Source organism: Danio rerio, chromosome 19 (genome assembly GCF_049306965.1).
Source record: "Danio rerio strain Tuebingen ecotype United States chromosome 19, GRCz12tu, whole genome shotgun sequence".
NCBI classification, from domain to species: Eukaryota; Metazoa; Chordata; class Actinopteri; order Cypriniformes; family Danionidae; genus Danio; species Danio rerio.
In genome coordinates, this window is record NC_133194.1 from 30,003,133 (window position 1) to 30,025,704 (window position 22,572).

General features: G+C 40.9%; 2 protein-coding genes across 2 annotated transcripts; one reads left to right on the plus strand and one right to left on the minus strand.

Moving 5' to 3' along the window:
• Nucleotides 1-638: 638 nt before the first annotated feature.
• Nucleotides 639-2,652, minus strand: si:dkeyp-46h3.2. Its single transcript, NM_001114887.2, has 9 exons — nt 2,601-2,652; nt 2,328-2,405; nt 2,107-2,151; nt 1,889-2,018; nt 1,662-1,777; nt 1,314-1,358; nt 1,085-1,223; nt 901-1,010; nt 639-793 (listed from the first exon to the last, which is right to left on the minus strand). Exons 1-9 carry the CDS (start codon nt 2,626-2,628, stop codon nt 780-782), a joined length of 705 nt encoding a protein of 234 aa, NP_001108359.2. The 5' UTR covers nt 2,629-2,652; the 3' UTR covers nt 639-779.
• A 445-nt stretch (nt 2,653-3,097) lies between these two features.
• cfap90 (cilia and flagella associated protein 90) lies at nt 3,098-21,534 on the plus strand. The gene is made up of 3 exons (XM_002665531.6): nt 3,098-3,321; nt 3,724-3,840; nt 19,430-21,534. The coding sequence occupies exons 1-3, from the start codon at nt 3,205-3,207 to the stop codon at nt 19,604-19,606; spliced, it is 411 nt and encodes a 136-aa protein (XP_002665577.1). The 5' UTR covers nt 3,098-3,204; the 3' UTR covers nt 19,607-21,534.
• The last annotated feature ends 1,038 nt before the right edge of the window (nt 21,535-22,572 follow it).

Sequence of the window (22,572 nt, forward strand, 5' to 3'; positions counted from 1 at the left end):
ACTAAAAGCACAAATGCTGAAACAACCTGACCAATCAACATGTGAGCAATTTATAAACCCCTCAAAAGTACACATATTAACCAGTCCCTTATCTAATCCGCATCTGTCTTTGGAATCGGTATGGATATTATTGGTAAAAGAAATGTTTTTCCCACACAAAAGTGCAGATGAAAATGATTCCTACATCTTTAAGTTTCTTCAATAGAATGCAACATTGCAAATCATGTTAACATAACGATCAGAACTGTACTCATTTAGCTTTAATGTCAAATACAGTAGTTTTTAGGTGTTAGAACGATACACATGCTCATTAACCAACCCATAAAACTACACATTCTTGTGAAATCTGATTTATGTGGGCCTTAAAGCGGCAGGACGTTGAATGAGGCAGCAGAGAAGAGCAGTCGAGTTAATAAATCAATTCAGATCAGACAAACGCTAGTTGTTTAGCTTTTGCAAATTGTAAGGCCAGTTTGTGGTTTAAGCTGACAGGAGTGGCAGTGTTGCATCAGCTCATGATTTAGGTCTGACATTGTATTAAATGAGTTCTGTAGATCAATCAAGTGGTCTTTTTAAACTATGCTACAGATAAACAGGGTGTTAAAGGCAGCAGGACTCCCAAGAACCAGACAAACACCTCATTTCTTTTAAAACGTTTATTGAACACAACCTCCCAACAGAGCATAAGGATAACAGTACAAGACACCTGCACAAAAGGCTGAATACAGATTAGCAAACTGGTATTTTACCATTTTATGGTAAAATCCAGATCCACAAGATTAGCTCCAATAAACTGCAGGGGAAAAAATAAAAATAAAATTATACATACATATACATAAATTAGACAGAGTGATGGACAAACTTTGTCCATTGATTAATTTGTACAATAACTTAACTTACACTGAGGCACGCAGGAGTATGCAGTGTACAGGTACTTGTATGTGCCATAACACGGATCTGAGAAGACACCATTGGAGGCTGAAATGGCACAGACGTTCTTCCCTTCACATCTAGAGAAATTAAAAAAAATTAAGTGAACCCATTGGATTAACGGGACTAAATTGAGTGTAAAAACTATACTGACGCATTGGCAACCAGTGTCTGCGAATTTGAGGCATAGCAGTTGGTTTTGGCAGTTTGAGAAGCAGGTCGTCCAGCAGCACATGTGCTGCTGTCAGTCCGCCCGTAGTTAGCAGCATGGATGTGTACGAGAGATCCATCCTCTGAAAGGTAGGTTTCACAAGTTTAATAATTTACCATTGGCCAAACTCTGCAATAGTTTAGATTAAAAAGCATAAAAAGGAACTACATACCACATTTGAAGTTAACAATGGCATTTTCACAGACTACACTTGAACCTGTACATTTAAAAAAAAACATTTTTTTTTTTTAAGTTCAAAACATTGAAGCACACGAGCATCACCATTTAAAGGAGACCTGGCTTTCACCTGAAATTTGAGCAAATAACTCAAGACAACACTTCAATTTAAAGCAATCATCTAATGAGAAAATATTTGCAATACTTCAGTGCCCATTGATGATTCTAAAACAATGAAGTGCAGATCAAAGATGAAGGTCTTGCAGAGAAGCACCACTGACTTGATTCAGCTGAAGTTAAATGCATGAACAGATCTTTGAGTAGCAAACAAGGGGATACTCACGGATTTCAGGTGGGAGGCAGTAGTAGGTGACGGAAAGATAAGAGCGCATGTCAGGGCAGGGATCAGTGAAGATATCAGTTGTAGCAAAAAGCTCACAACTTCGCAGCCCATTGCAGCTATATGTGATAGCAGGAAAAAGGTGGTCAAAAGGGGATGTTAAAACACTGCATTGAGAAACCATTTAGAACTCAAAATGAACAAATTAAGTGGTTTGCACAAATCAATACCTTTGTGAAACAGGAGCCAGTGCGTTGAAAATGCAGTTTGTGTTTTGGGGAAGGACTGGACGCCTTCCAGAGCAGTCACGTCTATTAGTACGTCCATAGTTTGCATCGGTTATCTGAAGCACACCATATGCTACATGGAGAAAAAGAACCACATTTAACAGTTGCATGTTATGCTACATATGTACTCATTAAAACAAAAGTTGTGGAAAACTGCTCACCACATTTCAAGACCGCACGGTCACCATTACAGATCACTATGGTTTCTGTAAGGATGAGAAAGATTACTCAGATGGAAGTTGGAGGGAGAGAGAGATCATGGACTATCTAAAGTCTCAAGTGTGCAATCGTTTGACTTAACTCAATTAGCTGAGAGCTGTAAAGTCTTATAACACAGAACCATGTTAGGCACCAAATCAATTGACAGTAACAATACACTTACTAGTTCGTGGTGACACATCAGTATCTAGAGGAGCTAGATTTAATGTAACACCTGCAGATAGGCTACAGCCCAAAAGCACTGAAAGAGCAGAAAACACCCACATTGGAAAAAAGAAAAAAAAAAAACAGAACTAATCAATTCTGATGCTGTTTAAACGAGTTTAACCAACAAAGACCAATCACTGATCTGTAGGTCTATGTAATTGTAGGTGGCTTAAACTAGCAAAAACTCAACATTACAAGCTGCTTCTGAGTCAAACAAATAAAAACTTACAGCTGAGAAAGACCCTGAGAGAAACCATAGTAATTGTGTTGCCGTCAATGGTACAGAGAGCGGTTACTGATTCATATTTATAGGCGGGTGGTTAATGAGCCACAGCTGTGCACCACACCGTCAGTCAAACATCGGGTCATTTTTTTAGTTTTAGAATCAGGCTAAGGTTAAACCAACAAATTAAAGCAACAGCCACTTTCTGCCCGAAAAAATTATATATATAATTGTATTGCCACGGTTACCCATTATAGCTTTTTTATTGAGGTAAACATTTAGACGCAATAAAACTAATTTTTAATATGAAAATAAACACAAATTTAAAAAAGCACACAAATGTAAAATATAAGTAAAAAATTTTAAATATGCTCATTTTAAAATAACTAAAATAGGAAAACAATTCAGATGCTTTTATTTGTCGTGTCGATTTATAATAGTTTGTTTATCACTTCAACACTGCAGCAAAGGGCATATCATCACCATTCTCCCATAAGCTCTTTGACGGGAGTGAGTTTTCTAGAAGTTCCTTAGCAACCGCAGACGCCGAGCTGTCACCGTGTGCAGCTATTTACTTCAGCTCTACGGCTATAAAATTGCGACCGCTGTAATGGAGGTTTTATCCGAAGCCAAATCGAAACCACTTTCAACTCTGTCTGTATTCAGCTTTATTCCACCCAGAAGGACTGAACCAAAGGAAATGCGATATTTCAACTGTAGCATAAAGGTAGGTGGCATATTGCTCACGGCAGCTTTTATAAAGTGCAAAACAAGGAATGTCATCGCATTAACGTTAGACAATATTTTGATTTTGCTAACAAATAATTCTAAAATATAAATAGGCCTACAATACATTTGTCTTATAGTCTGACACATAGTTTAACTAATGGTTAAACTATGTTGTGTAGCCCTGGTTGGCTTGGTTTAACTGCTTTTTGCAGTAGGCTAAAAGTAAAATCGCGGTTCTTTTATTATAATTAACTAATGCAACAGTGTTATGAACAGTTAAATAGGGAACATTGAATTAGCATATACAGTATGATTATGATATGAGCTGATAATGTACGTTCAGGTATTTTCAAAATACACATTTTAAATCTAAATTTGTCTGTTTTCCCTCATATTTTAGGCCCCAGAGAGGTCTCTGTATGATTGCTTGCACCAGAGCATTGAGGGCTTTGACAACAAACTCCACCGGGATGACAGAAAGCATGCTAAAGCCAGAGGCCTGGACATCTTCAGTGAGGTGGGTGTTTTTTTTTTTTTTTTTTTGTTATTAAAACTTCCAGTCATCTATCCAGGTCAGTAATCAACTACCAACCTGACAAAAAACATCACTGGCCACTTTATTAGGTAATAATAATAATAAATTTTATTTAAAGGTGCCTTTCTGGCAACTCAAGGACACCGTACAACAAACAAGAGCAATAAAACAACAGTGATTAAATTATATATATATATATATATATATATATATATATATATATATATATATATATATATATATATATATATGAGCAGTATCACACGAGTAGCAATGCGATATGGCTGTATATTGGCACTGGTGGGAGGCCTGCGTTAGCACGAGGTTGCAGGCCGAGTGCCTTAGTGCCTCCGTCAGTGCCGATATACAGCCATATCGCACTGCTTCTCGTGTGATATTGTGTTTATGCAACAGTTTGATGGCATAATTGTGTAAATAAAAACAAAATCAAACACGGAGGGTTTCAAAAACCCTTTTGTATGTGGAAATACTTTCTTCCACATTGGATTCAAATCATAAGCTGACAGTTAAACAGTTGAGCGTGCATCTTTTAAACTTTAGATCTGTAGTGTCTGCTTTTTGCTGGCTGTACGTGGGCGGAGTAATACACAAAGGGTAAAGAGGCTGTAGGAGTTTTGATATTGCAGAATATTGCACGGCTTTCAGGCATATATATATATATATTGTAGCATGAAATTAGCTCATTTTATGAATATTAATAATCAACAACAACGGTTTATTCTTAATTATTAATATTCCGGCTTAAGCTTCAGTCAGTTTGGTCAAACAAACATATGATTGTAAATGATCATGCTCGCGCGACCGAGCGGATTCCCAGATTATGAATATTAATTATCAACAATAACGAATTATTATTAATCATTAATATTCCGGATCAATTTATTGTTAACTTGACCAAACGAACACAAGCAGAGCCGCCGCTCTTCCGAGCGGACACTGTAATTTATTCATTTAGAAAAAGGGAATTTAATTGCTACTTCTTGTGAAGTAGATTAATCATTCAAAAGTTTTAAACAACTTATAATAGCAAGGCAGGGGAATCTGTATTTCAGTGACATTTTCTCGTGAGGCAAACAATACAATTCATTTGATTATAATGGAATTTATTGACTAGTCAGACGTAACGAACAAACAAACGCACAAACATACATTAAACACAAAACAAAGGTAAACCACGTGGAGATATCGGGTCTATAGAACGTGTAACAGCAAAGAGAAATAGTAAAGCTAGAAAATATAGATTTCAGATTAAAGAGTGACAAAACTTTCAGTTCCACACGCACCATTACGGACCACCAAGGTTATAAAAAACACCTTTTTGATAAAAGGGGCACAACTTAATCGCATAACTAAAATCACCTGGTTTTTCATGTCTGGAGGTCTCTTTTATGCGTCTCTCTTCCGTCGTGATGAAAACTACTCTTGATGTCCTTTGATGCGTGGAGTTTGTAATGCAGTTCGGACGAACACGATCGCAAACTTTAAACTGAATTTACTTTGCCGGAAAATAAAGAAAACGTGGCGGGAAAAAGTCCATGCGGCTTAGGAAGCCACGTGTGGCCCGAAGGCCACCGTCAATGATGTTCTTCTTTTGGGACGTTCTCTTTCTGCTCAGATGTTTGGGGGGAAGTGTGCTTATACCTGCAGGTCACGTGACAACCCGTACAGCATTCTGACCAATGAGTTCAGGGGAAAGTTTGCGCGCGAACCTTCCTTTGTCTCTGGGCTGCTCGTATGCAAATTTGAGCGCCCGCCTAAAGCATGCGGACAGGCATTTAATACAGGGCTTTAAAGAATAAAGCAATGCGAGTTATGGTCTCGATCTATGCATCATGTGTTATAAAATGTCCAGGGCATTCTATTGACACCAAACACTCTACAAGTACATCACATAGTTCCTATATCCTTACATCATTGATGCTTTTAAAAAGGCCTGCAAGCGTGACTGTGTATAGTCTATATCAGGTATTGTACACATTACAAAAGTTAAATGAAATTAAACAAGAGATTTGGGTTATAAATGTCTTTGTTTAATTTTGAGGAATGTCTTGTCTGTGAGCAGAATGTTGGCTAGAGGTTTTTTTCCTTTTCTTATCTTATCTGTCACGTTCTTTTGAAGTAGGCAGAGAGTGGTTCTGTGAAGTCTCCCAGACTTGTTAACATGTCACCAGGGATTACCAAGCCAGACTTTTCGTCACCAAGTGATTTTTTGTCCTGGCGATTCACCCAGATTGTTTTCTGGAATGTTAAATGCAATGTTTATCTCCAGAATGCAGGTTACAATATGTTACAGTCCCCCTCTTCCCAGACAACGTGGTTCGGAGAAAACCCGGTTGGTTGGGATCTAACTTTAACTTGTTGGTTGGGCAGGAAGTGAGGGCCCCTCGATGTCCGTTCCTGAGTCAGCTGGACGGAGTTTCATTTCGATCAACGTGGGTGCAGCTCCTTGGCGTTCCTTTCCTTTCCCAGCTTTCCGCTGAAAGGCTTGTGGGAGTATGGCGGTGCACTTGTTCACTGGTGCTTGCATCTTATTGAATGGCGAGGCCCTTGTTAATGTGTGCTTCCCTGTTGTCGGGAGGCACGGAGTGGTAGTTGTTCCGCAGGGAGGAGTATAGTTGTGAGGTTGCAGTGGTCTTCTGGTGAGACTGAGGTACAGGATCGTGGCTGTATCCTGTGTAGGAAAGGAAGAGAGAGAGAGAGAGAGAGAGAGAGAGAGAACAGGGGAGAGAGTAGGTGGTGTCTGTGATGACTGTGCTTGGCTGGGCATTCCACTGTGACACCGGTTGCAGGGTCTCTACGCCCTTTCCTGGCTTGTGGCCCAGTGTTTGTTACTCTGGTTGTGATACGTAGGTTTGAGTGTTGGCTGCTATGCAGCTGAGCGTATACAACCAGGAGTCTTTGCCCTTCCTGTGTGATGTTGGTAGTGCAGGGTGGGTGCCTCTGTCCAAGTTGTTTACATCATCAGAAGATATGCCATGGTCTGGGCTGTGTCGTCGGTGCTGAGAGACACTCTACCCATTTGGTGTACTGGCATATGAGTTCAAGGGGAAGAGAAAGCGAAGGAGAGGAAAACACAAAAAAAAAATTGTTGCTCCTTGTGAGCCCATGGAAGTGTCCCGCCCGATCCATCTGGGTGTCTGATCATGAGAGGATGGTTTCTCTGTTGCTGTGGTGCTCGGTGAATCAGCGCCCTGGGCATGTTTTGCTGTGTGCAGGGTCAGTACATTAGCATTACCCCCCTCTGGCTCTGAGGCAGCACGAACTGTGGTGTCGTGGGGTCTTCAGGGACAACTCAAAAAGGATTCACACACACCTGTTTTTTAAGATGTAGGAGGTGTTGAGTGACATCTGTGTTGAAGCTGAGGTCAGACAGAAGGATCGGGTGGTAGGTGGGGTGAGTGGTGGAAACAAAACAAAACAACAAGAGACAAAGTAAAGGTAAAAATAAACCTGGTCTGACGTGAGGTGTCAGACGCCTATGTGGTCGCAATGTCGTTTGTCGACATTTGTCGGGCTGGTGAGATTGAATGTGGCAGCTTAGGCTAGGCAGGGTTGTTGGCTGCCGGTTACAGCTGCCAGATCTCGGGGTTTTGGTTGGGTGGTGACCATGGTCCACCGTGTGATGCACCTTCTTGGTAAGGGCATCGGTCCAGTCATTCAGGTCCTTGTCAGTGCCTGAAAGTTTGAATTGTTCTTATCTTCTTCTGTAGACGACCATGATGTGGTTGTCAGTGTTGTGGTCGCCTACTTGGGAAGAAGAAAAAGTGTTGACGTTTCACGGGCTTGTGGTGGGCAGTTCTGAAGCCATTTGTTTCCCCCCTGGGAGGTGGAACGTGAAACAGAGTCTAGCAAGTTGGAGTCTGCAGCTAAGTGCACTCTGATGTCATGGGCTGCTGTGCTTTGAAGGGTTACAATGGTGGCTGCCATTTCTGCATACTGCGGTGGTTGTGGGAGCATCCATCATCACAGGTTGTGGGCATACCTTGGCACGCATTCTCATCCCAGTACTTGGAAGTACTTAAATGACAGGTTGGCAGAGGTGGCTGGGGTTCCTCCTCTACAGCGTTGTAAATTGTCTGTCAGTTGTACAGTCTTGGTAAACAGCTATGCTGTTACCCAGCGTGGATTTGTGGCTTAAGGTGTAACAAGTGTCAATACAGTGGCCCTAGGGGGCCATCGGCCGCATGGCCGTACTGGCGTTAGTCTTTATGCCATCCCGGATGTGCTGACTGTTCAGTAACGTGACAGGTTGGTGGCAGGTGTCTATGATGGTTTTAGTGCTCCAAAGAAGTTGGAGAATAGCTGTTGAAATGGCACCCACCGTGCAGAGCGATGTTGTTACACAGTCTTAGTATTTGCCTTCTGGCGCAAGGAGTGTCTTACTTGCATATGCCCAGACGTTGTCTCACTTCAATCGTGGACAGCTGTTGACCTTCCGTCAAACAGAAGGACAGCCCTTTTTGACAGGGTGGTCACGGGTCGCGAAGTCTTTGAACAGTTCTTAATGACGTGTCTGGAGTAGTTGCACCCCCTTAGGGAGCCGCTCAGTTCAGAGACCTTGCTAGGCGGTAGTCTTTGCGCTAGCCACAGTCAACTGTTGTAGGCCATGGTCTATCTCCTTTGAGTGGCCAGACACGGTGGTACTTTCATTAAAGATGTCATCAACGTAGATGAGGTTGCCTCTAACATGAGCATCGGGATATGCTTTGTTCAGGAGGGTGTTGCTTTCGGCTGGTGAGTTGGCCTAGCCGACGGGGCACCTCATGATCGTTTAGTGTCTGTTGTTCAAGGTGAAAGCTAGCTTATGCTGGTCATTTGGATGCACAGGTATTGTCCCGAAGGCGGGGACCACATCAAGCGTTGAGAAGATGGTTGGTCCTTGAATTCTGCGCACTTCCTGTTCCAGTGGTGTTATTGGCCCTCGTGATGATGGCATTTGCTGATCTAGCTTTCTATGATTGGGCACCCTTTGACCCTGGGCTTGAGGACGGGCCAGATGGGTGCCGAGCAGGTTTTGTTGCATAGCCCGATGTCCTTTTCCCAGCATGGAGTTGGTTATTTCCATCTGAAGGTCAGTGGGACTTGCAGTCTAGAGAGTCTTTAGCGAGGACATTGTTGTAGTCATACAGGATGTGCTGACGTTTGTCGGTTGACATCATCCTGCGTGGCCTCCGCATGTCCGTCCTGTTGAGGAAAGTGCCCTGTCTTCATCCATGTTAGTGATGGGGTGACAGGTGGCTGGGCACACAGCAAGGAGTTAGTCCTCCGTGAGCTCACTTCTGCCTACCGGTTCTTTGTTTACTGGTAAGACAGACGTGAGTGTGGCGAGCTGGAATGGAACAGTATAGTCTGTGTTTTCTAAGCTCCCCTCTGGTGTCGTTGCATGTAGGGTGAGGCCACTAATTGGCCCAAGAGTTCCAACTCGTAGCTGACTAATCGTCCCAGTAGGTAGTCTTTGGGGATTTTTATGTCAGTTGCCCTGCAGCTATTACACAAGACACATACTGTTCATGAGGACATTTCAATTTAGGGTATGGCTTCCAGGTTGAGGCCCAGTTTTATGCCTCTTCTGTTGTTGGTTGGAAGAAAACCCAATGTATGGTTTAGAGTTCGGCCTTTCGTATGGAGAGCCATATAGAGCACCTGTTTGTATAGGCTGGCACCACAGAGTCTTGTTTGCTGATGACAGAGCAGGCCTCTGGCCTGAGTGGGGCTTCTTGAGGGTGACAGCCATCGTGGTTGGCTGTGAGAAGTGTGGGTGCCTATCACCGGTCGTTAAAGGTGTCTATATATATGCCTGAAGATGTATCAGGCTATTAGCTCTGATGTGACCATCGTGCGGCGGGGCCGTGAGAGTTAGGACAGGATGGGTCAACCATCCGCCGTTCCGATTCAAGTTCAATGTGCAAATGCTGTTGGCAGTTGTCATGTGTGAGAGTTCAGCATTTGGACAGTAGTGTGTATGCTTGTTAGTTGAACACAGGTCTGGGGGTGTGTTCAGCGGAGTGTCGCACAGTGCGAGGCTGATGGCTGCTGGGTTGTCTACTCACAGTGCAAGTACAGTGTCATTCACAGTCCGGTTATTCAACATTAAGCCCTTTGAGGCCTGGGGCAGCAAGCGTTGGGGTTGCTAGCTGGGTTGAAGGCTGCAGAGTAGCGACCTTGACCCCGTCTATGTTGTTGAGTTTGGGTTCTCGCGGGTTCCAGCAGTTTCCCGCGACCTCTGTGACCTGACTGTCTGTTGGGGTTGACCTGACGGCTGTGAGCGAGTTCTCGCACTAGGGCCCAGATTTTAAAGGGGTTCAAAGTTCGAAAGAGGTTCAAACATATCCAGCAGATCTTTACCATTCAGCAGCGGGTATGTGCCCATTGGCGACGGGTACACGGGGTGCACTGCAGTCATGGGGACAGTAGTTACTTGAATGGGAGCGATGTATGGGAGTTGAACCTCAGTTTTGCTGTAGGATTTGCACCATCAGCCTGCCTGGTTGGCATTTAAGTGTTCGTTTTAGTCTCTGAGTTCTTGCTTTGAGTTACTCAAACAGGAGAGGTGACAGCCATTGTGAGGTCTGCTTCCATGCTGACGCGCGTTTTTCATCTTTCTTTCATCTCCACGGTTACAGCCAAGTAGCGCGTTGTTGCCACGCCATTTTGGTCAGGTTCCCCAAGAGTTGAAGTGCAGGGGCCTGAGCAGTTGTTTGTACGCAGGTGTGGCTGGTTGGTGGGCTGTGGCTCAGGAGGTAAACAGACAACCAGACCAGTGTTTTCTGGTGCCTGAGGTTGCAAGCATGGTGGCACTGGCTGCTTCTTGGGGGGGGGAAGCGTGATGCTGCAGTTAGGTACACAGTCTTTAGCTTGTGTTGGACTCGCAGTACTCTGCGGGGATGGAGCAGAAAGCAGGTGTTCAGGGGGGGTAAATGGTCTTGGACCCCCCTCTAGTCATAAGGAGTCTGGCTTGACTTCCTGTAGGGCCCCTTCAAGCTTTTTAGCAGTTCTGCTGCTCATGACGCCACTGTGCCATTGTTTGGTGTCAGGTTTTCACCTTTGGCTTTCTCTGGCGTGTAACTAGCTGGATGCTGGTTGCTTGAGCTCCTAGCTACTGCAGGTTGTTCATTCCTTGGTTGCTGTTAGGCTCCTTTTGGGCTGCTTTTGGTGAGTGGTTTGTCCCAGAGTGTCTCTGAGCATCCTGTCTGGTGTTGGGACACGCGCCTTCCTGGCGGTAATGTCCTCTGCTGGCGGAGAAAGGCTTTAACTCACTGTTGGAAGTCTTGCGGCTGGGAAACAGTAGTGTGCCTTTTAAAGTCAGCTCCGGATGAGACTCTGAGACAGGGTAGCTCGTAGGTGTTTGATAGTCTTTCAAAGCAGTCATTGTTTTGAACAGATTTTATGAGCTAAACTATGCCGCTGTTGGGTGGTCAGGGCGTGGGGGCAGGGCATTGCCCGTGTGCGGACTCACCACAGAAAGCAGGCTTTTGAGAGAGAGAGGATCTGGAAGGTGAACTCCTCCTCCGTCCGTGGCTCATTTCCTGTCTCGAAGTAGGGTTGGTGTAGTCGACTGCAGTATGCTTGTGAGGTCTCATGGCTGTTTTGAGACCCATGGCGACAATCAGTCCTTACTCTGACACGGGGTCAGGTAAAACACTCTAGTAAGAGCTCTTGCATCGGCTCGTAATCTGCTTTGATGGCACGGCGCTGTTGATTCAGGAAACTTCTTGCCTCACGGCTCGAAGTAATTCTTAGCAGATACAGTTTGTCACAGAGAGTGGCACTTGGCCTCTGTGTAAAAGTCTAAAAGTCAATGTCTTAAAATTAGGAGTGCGTGTCGTCGCCTTCAGCAAGGTTTGGGGTGAAAGTTGGCATTTCCCTGGCCAGCTGGTTCAAAGTCTTTGGCTGACAGATGGTGTCTGTCGTGGGGGACCCCTTTGGAGGGAGTCCTGGCCCTGTGTTGCTGATGGGCGTTGCTGGCTGGCGGGGCAGTACGAGTTGGATTCACCCCCCTCTGCTGGTCTATCCAGTCTTGGCTTGTGGGGCTGACTGTGGCACTTCCCCTTTCAGGTAGTCACATGGGTTGTAGGAATGTGACCGTTCTGGGTGAACTCCGTCAAGTTCATGCATAAAGTCTTTTGGTTGGGTTCCGTGTTGGAATTTTGCTCGGGCCCTCAGCCGTTGACTTTAGAGGCTTTGACCCGAGCTTCACTGTCTTTAGTTCTGCTCTTTACAATAGTGTTTCAGCTTGTAGCTTTACACTCAGTTCATCTTTGGCTTTCTCCTCTCGTCGCTCCTTGTGTGCGTTGTCCGCTTGTAGCTCCATCGGGGCGCGTGTAGTCCGTCCATTTGCTCCAGAAGTTCGGCGTCCTTTTCCCTCGTCGTCTTGCAGGCGTCCTGGGCTCGATGCTCCAGCTGGTTGAGACCCTTTCCTATGGGTCTGGCCGGTGCAAGGGTGAGGTGTGTCAGGGCCCTGGAGAGTTGAGTCTGGGCTTGGCTGTCACGGCTCCGGGCTAGGTCGTTCGCCCTCAGCGGATTAATGCAGACGTCCAGCTGTTCTCTGCTTGGCCGCTGCAGCTCCATGGCGTCGTTGGGCAGGAGGTTGTGGGTTAAGCATTTAACCAGGCCTCCAGTTGGTCCCAGTGAGCAGCGGGCTGGGCGCACTTGGCATGCTGGTCTGTTGGGTGAGACAGAGATCACAAGGGAGAGAGAGAGAGAGACCCACATGGCCAAATCGAGTGGATGTTAGCATTGTGCTATATTATTAGGCTGACAGGGTTGTCAGCTAGGGGGTATGTGCCGGCTAGACGTTGGTCCTTCTAAGGATCCTCTGGTGGCCGGACAATTCGGATGTCGAATTTGGATGGCTAGATAACAGTTGATATCTACGTACTGGCCTCAAAGCTTTTAGTCATGCGCCAGGCTGTGCAAATTATCAATCAATTATTTAAATCACCCTGGTGGTTCTCAATAGCGTGGTCTCTGAGCAGGTCAAAGTAAATAAAAATAATTAAGTAAATAAAAATAACAGTAACCCCAAAAAAAACAAAAATGAATAATACTAACGATAAGTTAGACAAAAAGGCACCTCGCTCGGATGAACGAGTGTACAGGGAAAGAAAAATGGAAGAAAATACTAATATGGATATCAGTAAATATGAATAAAAATAAAACTGAAAGACAGACAAGGATGAGAAACGAGGGAGAGAGAGAGAGAGAGAGAGAGGATAGCAAAACCTATGGGCATGTCTAAAATGTTCGTTTTATAGTCCTGTAGTGGGCTAGGTTTAGACTAGGTTTTACATGCTATTTACACTTGGTGGTGAGTGAAAGGCATTCAGATGAAGGTCGCAAGAGCGTGCTATCTGACTAGACTTTCCCCAACTCCTACTGCAGTCGCTATCAGATCACTTGCCTATAATGTAACTCGGTTGTGAACTCACACAGCGTAGGCTTTTAGCACAATACGTAGCACTCAAGAAAGTCACTGACCGCCTGGCATGATTCAAAATTGGGTTTTGCCTGATGATTCCGGTGCCGCTCTAGGCCTGTAGAATGAGGTGGCCAATCTCACTCAGGCGGGCACGTGTGTAGAATCATGACAGGGTAATTAACCAAGATTGATCGTATGCCAGTTGACACGGACGGTGCTTCTTGGAGTACGATTGCTGATGCCACAGTGATCCACACAAGCCGGAGTGACAAAACGCCAAGGTATCTAACGCATCCTTCAGCAGGGGTCAGTTATGTCAGACAGATGAACCCAATCTTTTGATCTGCAACCTGAATAACCTGTACGCTTAACCACACAAGCAGAGGACTCGGGTCCGGATACGGGCAGTACTATGGATCTACTATTCTGGGCGAGCCAGTTGGAGTAGGAATCTTAGTATGCTGTAGTATCTGATGGATAGAGAAGGTTATCACCCTGTGATGGAGGGAGGCTAAAGGAAAATTAAAACGGCATAGAAGAATTTAAAAGAATAATCATAATAATCCCCTAAAGGTAAAAGCAGTACAGGACGGCTTAGAAAAAGTAGAAAGAGTGCCTTAGTATTCAGGGGCATCTACAAACATTAATGGGTTAGCCCAAAATGTTTTGATCAGATGTGGGATCTATAGATCGATAGCTCGGAATTTAGCTTTAGACTAATACTTGCCCTAATATAGTTATACTTTCCCTATAACCTAGGAGGTGAGGGAATAAATAAGGCATGAGGAAAAGATGGAGTAAAAAAAAAAATCAAAAGGGGAGAAAAATTATGCCTATTATGATAATAATAGAGAGATTAAAGGCTATTCCCCAAATAGCAAAACCAACAAAATTAAAATTAAACATGACCTAAGTGTAGAATAGATTATTGGGAACTTGATTAAAAATCAAGTAATAACAAAATAAACTGGACCACGGTATTAAAATGAAAAAGACAGAAGGCAGAAAATTAATAAAAAAATTGAAAGTAACAAAATAATTCATAATACCAAAAGAAATAAAACAGACCAATAATCTATACTCAGGTAACTAAACTATTGTTTGGATAAAATGATAACAGGGAAAATAAAAGGCTTAATCGAAATTAAAACAAAATAACTCCAAACTGTTTGACCATTTCAGACCACTTGAGACACAATGGTGGGCGGAACTGATGTGAGGAGAGCAGAAGGAGACAGGGGGAGATGTTTCCGAGTTGCACTTCACATTCGGTTAGCCTTGTGCTAAAGTTTGTTAGTTACAAAATGTGAAGGGTTGGTTTGCTTAAGCATTAACGTTAGCTGGCGTTAGCCGCTAGCAAGTTGTTACGAGTTACGATTCGCATCCGGTTAGCCTTGTGCTAACAGTTTGGTAATATTAAGACGCGAAGGGTTAGTTTACTTTAAGGCTAGTCGTTAGAAGCTAGCAAGTGGTTTTGCCCTGTGAAGTAAACCGCGTCACCAACTCTGCCTCCTGAAAGGCGGATCTTATGCTTTGGGGTGGTGACTACGTCATTCACGCATGCGTGCGCGCGCACGAGTTACGTGGACGAGGAGTCAATGAGCGCTCGAAGAGCCGATTTATGAATGGGAGGAGTTCTCATTCATAACTTGGTATGCGGCTGACTTCACGAAGGCAAAGCGCGAACCACTAAGATTCGCACAAGCGGTCATTATATATCATGTTGCCGTAACATTGATAATAATATTCGACCATTACAATTAGACAAACAAACATAAAATGCGAGACGTCTCTCGAGGCGGTGCACGTTTGTACACAGATTTGGTCCGGACGAACATAACTGAAATATGGGAATTCACATCCATATCAGATTTTGGTACCATTTAAAAACACGCTTATGATTCTGAGAATTCCTTTCGTCAGAAAGCGGTTAACAGGCAAGCTTGCAGCTCCCGAAATACATTAATGTAGAACCGTCCAGCAGTTCTGAAATTAATTTCGCACGGCGGCGAAGCAAAGAGGTTAAACGTTAGGCAGCTAATCTAACAGTTTGAAACCACGGGAGAAATAGTCTAGAGGTTTTCTAGCTATAAAGGCCTTTTAAACGGACAGGTTTGGGGTTTCCAAACTGTCTTACAAGCGCTGAGGGAGGTGTATTTTCCTCCGACAGGCACACTAATATATTTAAATGATTTGCAGAACGTGCGTCTCAGCAAAATCGATTTAAAATATATATGAACTGCAGTTTAAATTGTTACACTCTACACGGGCAGCTCTCTGCTGTGTTTAGTGAACAGAATGGCTGGAGCAGACTTTTCGTCCTCCCAGTTTTGAAGAAAGGAAATGCTTCTCGCGGTCCTTTTTTTCTATGGCGTGCTTCATAAATCACATTGAATTGGAAAGTTTGTTCCACAGAAAATGTTTGGAAAACTGCCCGCATTCTCCACCAATATATGTAGCATGAAATTAGCTTATTTTATGAATATTAATAATCAACAACAACGGTTTATTCTTAATTATTAATATTCCGGCTTAAGCTTCAGTCAGTTTGGTCAAACAAACATATGATTGTAAATGATCATGCTCGCGCGACCGAGCGGATTCCCAGATTATGAATATTAATTATCAACAATAACGAATTATTATTAATCATTAATATTCCGGATCAATTTATTGTTAACTTGACCAAACGAACACAAGCAGAGCCGCCGCTCTTCCGAGCGGACACTGTAATTTATTCATTTAGAAAAAGGGAATTTAATTGCTACTTCTTGTGAAGTAGATTAATCATTCAAAAGTTTTAAACAACTTATAATAGCAAGGCAGGGGAATCTGTATTTCAGTGACATTTTCTCGTGAGGCAAACAATACAATTCATTTGATTATAATGGAATTTATTGACTAGTCAGACGTAACGAACAAACAAACGCACAAACATACATTAAACACAAAACAAAGGTAAACCACGTGGAGATATCGGGTCTATAGAACGTGTAACAGCAAAGAGAAATAGTAAAGCTAGAAAATATAGATTTCAGATTAAAGAGTGACAAAACTTTCAGTTCCACACGCACCATTACGGACCACCAAGGTTATAAAAAACACCTTTTTGATAAAAGGGGCACAACTTAATCGCATAACTAAAATCACCTGGTTTTTCATGTCTGGAGGTCTCTTTTATGCGTCTCTCTTCCGTCGTGATGAAAACTACTCTTGATGTCCTTTGATGCGTGGAGTTTGTAATGCAGTTCGGACGAACACGATCGCAAACTTTAAACTGAATTTACTTTGCCGGAAAATAAAGAAAACGTGGCGGGAAAAAGTCCATGCGGCTTAGGAAGCCACGTGTGGCCCGAAGGCCACCGTCAATGATGTTCTTCTTTTGGGACGTTCTCTTTCTGCTCAGATGTTTGGGGGGAAGTGTGCTTATACCTGCAGGTCACGTGACAACCCGTACAGCATTCTGACCAATGAGTTCAGGGGAAAGTTTGCGCGCGAACCTTCCTTTGTCTCTGGGCTGCTCGTATGCAAATTTGAGCGCCCGCCTAAAGCATGCGGACAGGCATTTAATACAGGGCTTTAAAGAATAAAGCAATGCGAGTTATGGTCTCGATCTATGCATCATGTGTTATAAAATGTCCAGGGCATTCTATTGACACCAAACACTCTACAAGTACATCACATAGTTCCTATATCCTTACATCATTGATGCTTTTAAAAAGGCCTGCAAGCGTGACTGTGTATAGTCTATATCAGGTATTGTACACATTACAAAAGTTAAATGAAATTAAACAAGAGATTTGGGTTATAAATGTCTTTGTTTAATTTTGAGGAATGTCTTGTCTGTGAGCAGAATGTTGGCTAGAGGTTTTTTTCCTTTTCTTATCTTATCTGTCACGTTCTTTTGAAGTAGGCAGAGAGTGGTTCTGTGAAGTCTCCCAGACTTGTTAACATGTCACCAGGGATTACCAAGCCAGACTTTTCGTCACCAAGTGATTTTATTGTCCTGGCGATTCACCCAGATTGTTTTCTGGAATGTTAAATGCAATGTTTATCTCCAGAATGCAGGTTACAATATGTTACAATATATATATATATATATATATATATATATATATATATATATATATATATATATATATATATATATATATATATATATATATAATTATAATTTATTTAGTGACCCTGCAAGAATTGTAACCTCAATTACTTGCTTTTAGTTGACAGTAGTATCAACTGTTTGCTTTTCTGCTACTGTAGCTCATCTGCTTCAAAGTTTTGGCGAGTTGTGTGTTCAGAGATGCTCTTCTGCAGTCCTTAAAAGTAATGAGTGGTTAAGAAACTGTTGTCTTTCAGCTTGAACCAGTCTGGTCATTCTTCTCTGACCTCTGCCATCAACAAGGTGTTTTCACTCTCTAGGTGTTTTCTCTTTTTTGGACCAATCAATGTAGATCTTAAAAATGTGTAAAAATCTCTTTAGACGAGCATTTTCTGAAATTCTCATACAGATCTGTCTTGCACCAACATCCATTGCCTATTTAAAAGCACTTAACCTTTTTCTCCATTTTGATGCTTGGTTCAATCTTCAGAAGATCTCGACAGTGTCTGCATATCTAATTATATTGAGTTGCTGCCGTGTGATTGGCTGATTAGATGTTATTTGCATTAACAAGCAGTTGAACAGGCTGACCCTATAAAGTGGCCATTGACTATATTCTAAGAACATTTTGTAATGTATTAAAATGTCTCATTTCTTTTAAATGTTACTTTTGAATTTTCTCAGAATTTTCTGACATAAGTGGTTATATATATATATATATATATATATATATATATATATATATATATATATATATATATATATATATATATATATATATATATATATATATATATATATATAAACTTGTACAAACACCAACTCATAAAAAATAGTGGGATATTTTTGGATGTTTGACTAAAAATGTACGTTTTTTTCTGTAACTTTGTAAGTAATTTATTCAAAACTTAATATAAAATGTCATTTGGAGCTTTTTTTAATTGCATTAAATAACAACAACAAGACTTTCATCAACAAGAATCAGTCCAAGGCACTCGAATAAAGTGAAAATTAAAAAGCCTTTATTCACATGGCTAAATTTCTAAAAAAAAAAAAGGGTTCTTAGAAATTTAGCCATGTGAATAAAGGCTTTTAAATGGGTTTTTAGAAATTTAGCCATGTGAATAAAGGCTTTTTAATGGGTTTTTAGAAATTTAGCCATGTGAATAAAGGCTTTTTAATTTTTCACTTTATTCGAGTGCCTTGGACTGATTCCTGTTGCTGTTTTAATAAAGCACCGACCATACATTTGAGCTTACCCCAGAGCACTTTCTGTTTGTTTTTTCTGGATTAACAAGACTGTCATGCTTGCAAATTTGTTTATACTATGTTTTAGACTACACAATACCAGTGTTTAACTTCAGATGAGCTCAGAAATCAATATTTCGTTAAATAACCTTGATTTTTCAAACAGCAAATGCAAACATTAGTTATTTTGACCAACTGTGTTTCTATTTTCTGAGAAAACGTGGAAAGAAATCTTTCAGACCTTATAGATCACAACATATTTTAACAACTAAACCTAATAAATCCAAACAAACTGATAATTTCTAAGTGGTCCCTCAGGCTTATATTTAAAGAGCAGCAGGGATTCTGAACATTTGATGACATAATCTTTGTTTTTGCTAACAGAAGGTTTGCAAAATAATAATAATAATAATAATGATAATAATAACAACACTTTGGACAAATTCGCTAGAGAACAACAAAAACAACAACATACTTTTCCATTCTCACTTATTTGCTTCTTGCAGTAGTAACATTTTTCAGCTTTCAGACACAGCCATTATTAAAGACAACTCTGAATGAATATGCTATTAACATTACCTGAAGAATGTTTGCTCAACCTTTTCAGAACTGCGTTGATCAAAAGTAGCAATGTTTGCAAGTTCCTCCATTAACAAGAGAGTTCAGTAGAACTTGCCACCATAGATTTTGGTAAACACAACTCACGTTGTTGTTTTTAATCAGTTCTTACCATAGGAACCCACTGTAGACCTGACAGGTTTCATCGGAACCTCTCGTTTTAGGAATCCTCCAGACCAGCACCCGTTCTGTGCTCATCCGTGTACGGCAGATTTTCACCACTTCATTATGATTCGAGCAGGAGCTTTGCTCGAGTTGCTCACATTCGTTCTGATTTCTACAATAAGAATGGGATCACCTGGAGCGTGGAGGAAGGCTATGGATCTGTGACACCCGTCTAAATGGGTCTCTTACATACAGTCACATCTGTCAGCACACATTATGTCTGGACTGGGCATGTTCTGTATTTCTACCTGAGGAGCTGACTGGCACTATCACTTGATAAATGTTTTTGTTGTTGTAGGGTGAATAAAAAAAAAATACATGATACAAAAAAGTCATGAGCTAATCTAATTTCTAACCAAAAAAGAACAAACAGTGATTCTAAACCTGAAGATTCTTTATGCAAAAAAGAAAACTGCTTGGTTTTTAGTACTTTCTGGATCAAAATCTAGTTTTATAGAGAGCACACACACCTTACAGTACTTCAGATCTTATTAAAGGATAGTGACATGCCATCATCTTCTGTCTTACACTAATTTATGGACAAAATATAGTTTAGTAACAATAGATGCTAGATTCATGTACTCATTTTTATAGGGTAAAATGTACCTTTTTCTGTAGCTATTTAACAACATCTAAAAAAATTGAATAATCCTAAAAAGAATGGGTCAGTGAGTTTATGTCCACACACATTTACACTATATGTTACCCTGGACCACGACACCACTTAGATGGGTTATTTATTTGGAAATTGAGATCTTCTGAAAGTCGAATAAATAAGCTTTCTATTGCTATATGACTTGTTAGGATATGATAATATTGGCTGAAATGAAATTGTTAGAAATTTGTATTAAAAATTGGTGCATTGTTTGAACAAATCGGTGAACAAAACAGATTTATTAAACAGCTTTATTTATTAAAATAATATTTTAGACACAGAACATCTTTAGAATGAAAAGATAAAACATTTAAGTTCTCTTTTTGTAAAATTTATTTCATATTATCCCTAACGTATAAATTTGGGCTACTAATTTTTGAACAATTATTGTGTTTATTTTGTTAGATAAGCTCCAGATTTGGCTTCAGTACTGACTAAACTAATGTATATGCACAAGTATAATATTGTAAAGCTTCCTATATAAAACACTCATTTAAATGAGAGATTTGTGGGGGGTGTACTCATATATGCTGAGCACTGAATGTGACCCTAGACCACAAAATGACTCAGATGGTTATTTGTTTGGAAATCAAGATAATCTGAAAGTCGAATAAATAAGCTTTCTATTGCTATATGACTTGTTAGGATATGATAATATTGGCTGAAATGAAACTAGTCTCAAATTTGTGTTGATATATCAAAATTAAATTGGGATGTATTCATTGATGAAAATGTACAAAATATCTTATTAATAAAAATGTAAACATGTTGATTCATGCACAATATGTTTTGGCTATTCCCACAAATATACCCATGCAAAATCAAAATGTTTTTTTTGGTCAAGTGTTATATTAGAAATAAAAAAAATATTTCAAAAATGTACATTACACTTAAAGCTTAAAGGTGCAGGACATAAGTTTGACACCCAGTGGTGGAACAAGGTAATTCACTTCTAGTTCAAAACGTATGTAAGCACATATTGCCAGATTGATGTCATCTACAGGAGTGTGCCTGACTATCAAGCCCAAAGGCTGATTTAAGTCGTGTTTTAAATAATAGTAACTACACACAATACAAGGAATAATTTCCAAATTAAAATGAGTTTTTGTTCTAACCAACATCTGAATTTATATTTTAGAAACAGCTTCTACTTCTTGCAACTGAACAGCAGGATAAACTGACAATGATCCCCTCAGGTGCACCTCATGTGCTTTATTCAGTGTTAAATGCTAATAACGTTAGTTTGAACACCATTTTACATGACATGTATTCAGGGCCGGAGTGGGACTCATTTTCAGCCCTGGAGTTTCAAGCCAGACCGGCCCACCTCAGTTCACGACTGATTCCAATTCAGTTACTAATGGCACTATCACGTCTTTTTCAAGAAAACTGCTGCTTTAGAAATTCAAATGTTCAACAGCCCTAACAGTATTTTATGTCTTAACAATAAAATCGAAAAAAAAAAAAAAAAAAAAAAAGATTTTTCATGGTAGGTTCGATCACAGGTCTATACCATTGAAATGCAATGTGCTTACCACTGGACCACATTGGCGCTATTACAGTGAGAGTAAAAAATAACTAATGACTTGCGACCCTTAAGACACAGCACTACTTTCTTTTGATGGCTCAATCTTTTTCTCCTATTTTTAGATTTCTGATCAAGTTATGTCAGATTTATTAATGTAGTGAATCATTTGATTTTCATTGAGCAGGTGTTTTATTCATTTTTTTCGAATTCTTATATTCACTAAGGTGCCGCTGTTTGGGGCGATAGTTGCATTACATCATCATCATTAACGTTAGTTAACCTGCAGGCTGCATTTTTCTCACGGGGCTGCGAGAAAATAAATAAAAAGAGCGGCACTACGGTAAAATAATGATTAAAAAGAGTAAAGCTATGGTCAAAAAAATAAATAGAAGAAAAAAGTGTGACTGCTGAGAGTGCAAGCAGCTAGGGACACCGGCCCTCGCGGCCAAAAAACAGACCGGCCCACCGGGAATTCTCCCGGTCCTCCCGATTAGCCAATCCGGGCCTGCATGTATTGCCATACTAGGGAAAGCAGCAGCAGATAGTTCATCTCAGATCTTGAAAGTAAAATAAACTGTTTGAAATTGAACTTTATAACTGTGACTCAGTGCAAACCAACATATGTCAGTGATTCAGCATGTACATTTAATAATGTTAAAGAGGTTTAATATGTATTAATTGGATTATAATCCTTACAATTTCATTGGAGTGCAGTGAGTGCACTATTCTGTGCTTCTGAATGGCCGTGTTTAAATTTCTGTTATGTTTTGACTGCAAATCTCATCACTTATCATAGGGCTGGATGATATTACAAAACACATTATTATAATATGTTTCATATTATTCGGTATCCATAATTATTGAATATTTTTCAACAATACATTTAGGAATATTAGGACTTTTTATTTAACCACTTAATTTTAATTTACCAACATTACTAAGGCTAATAGATTTAATAG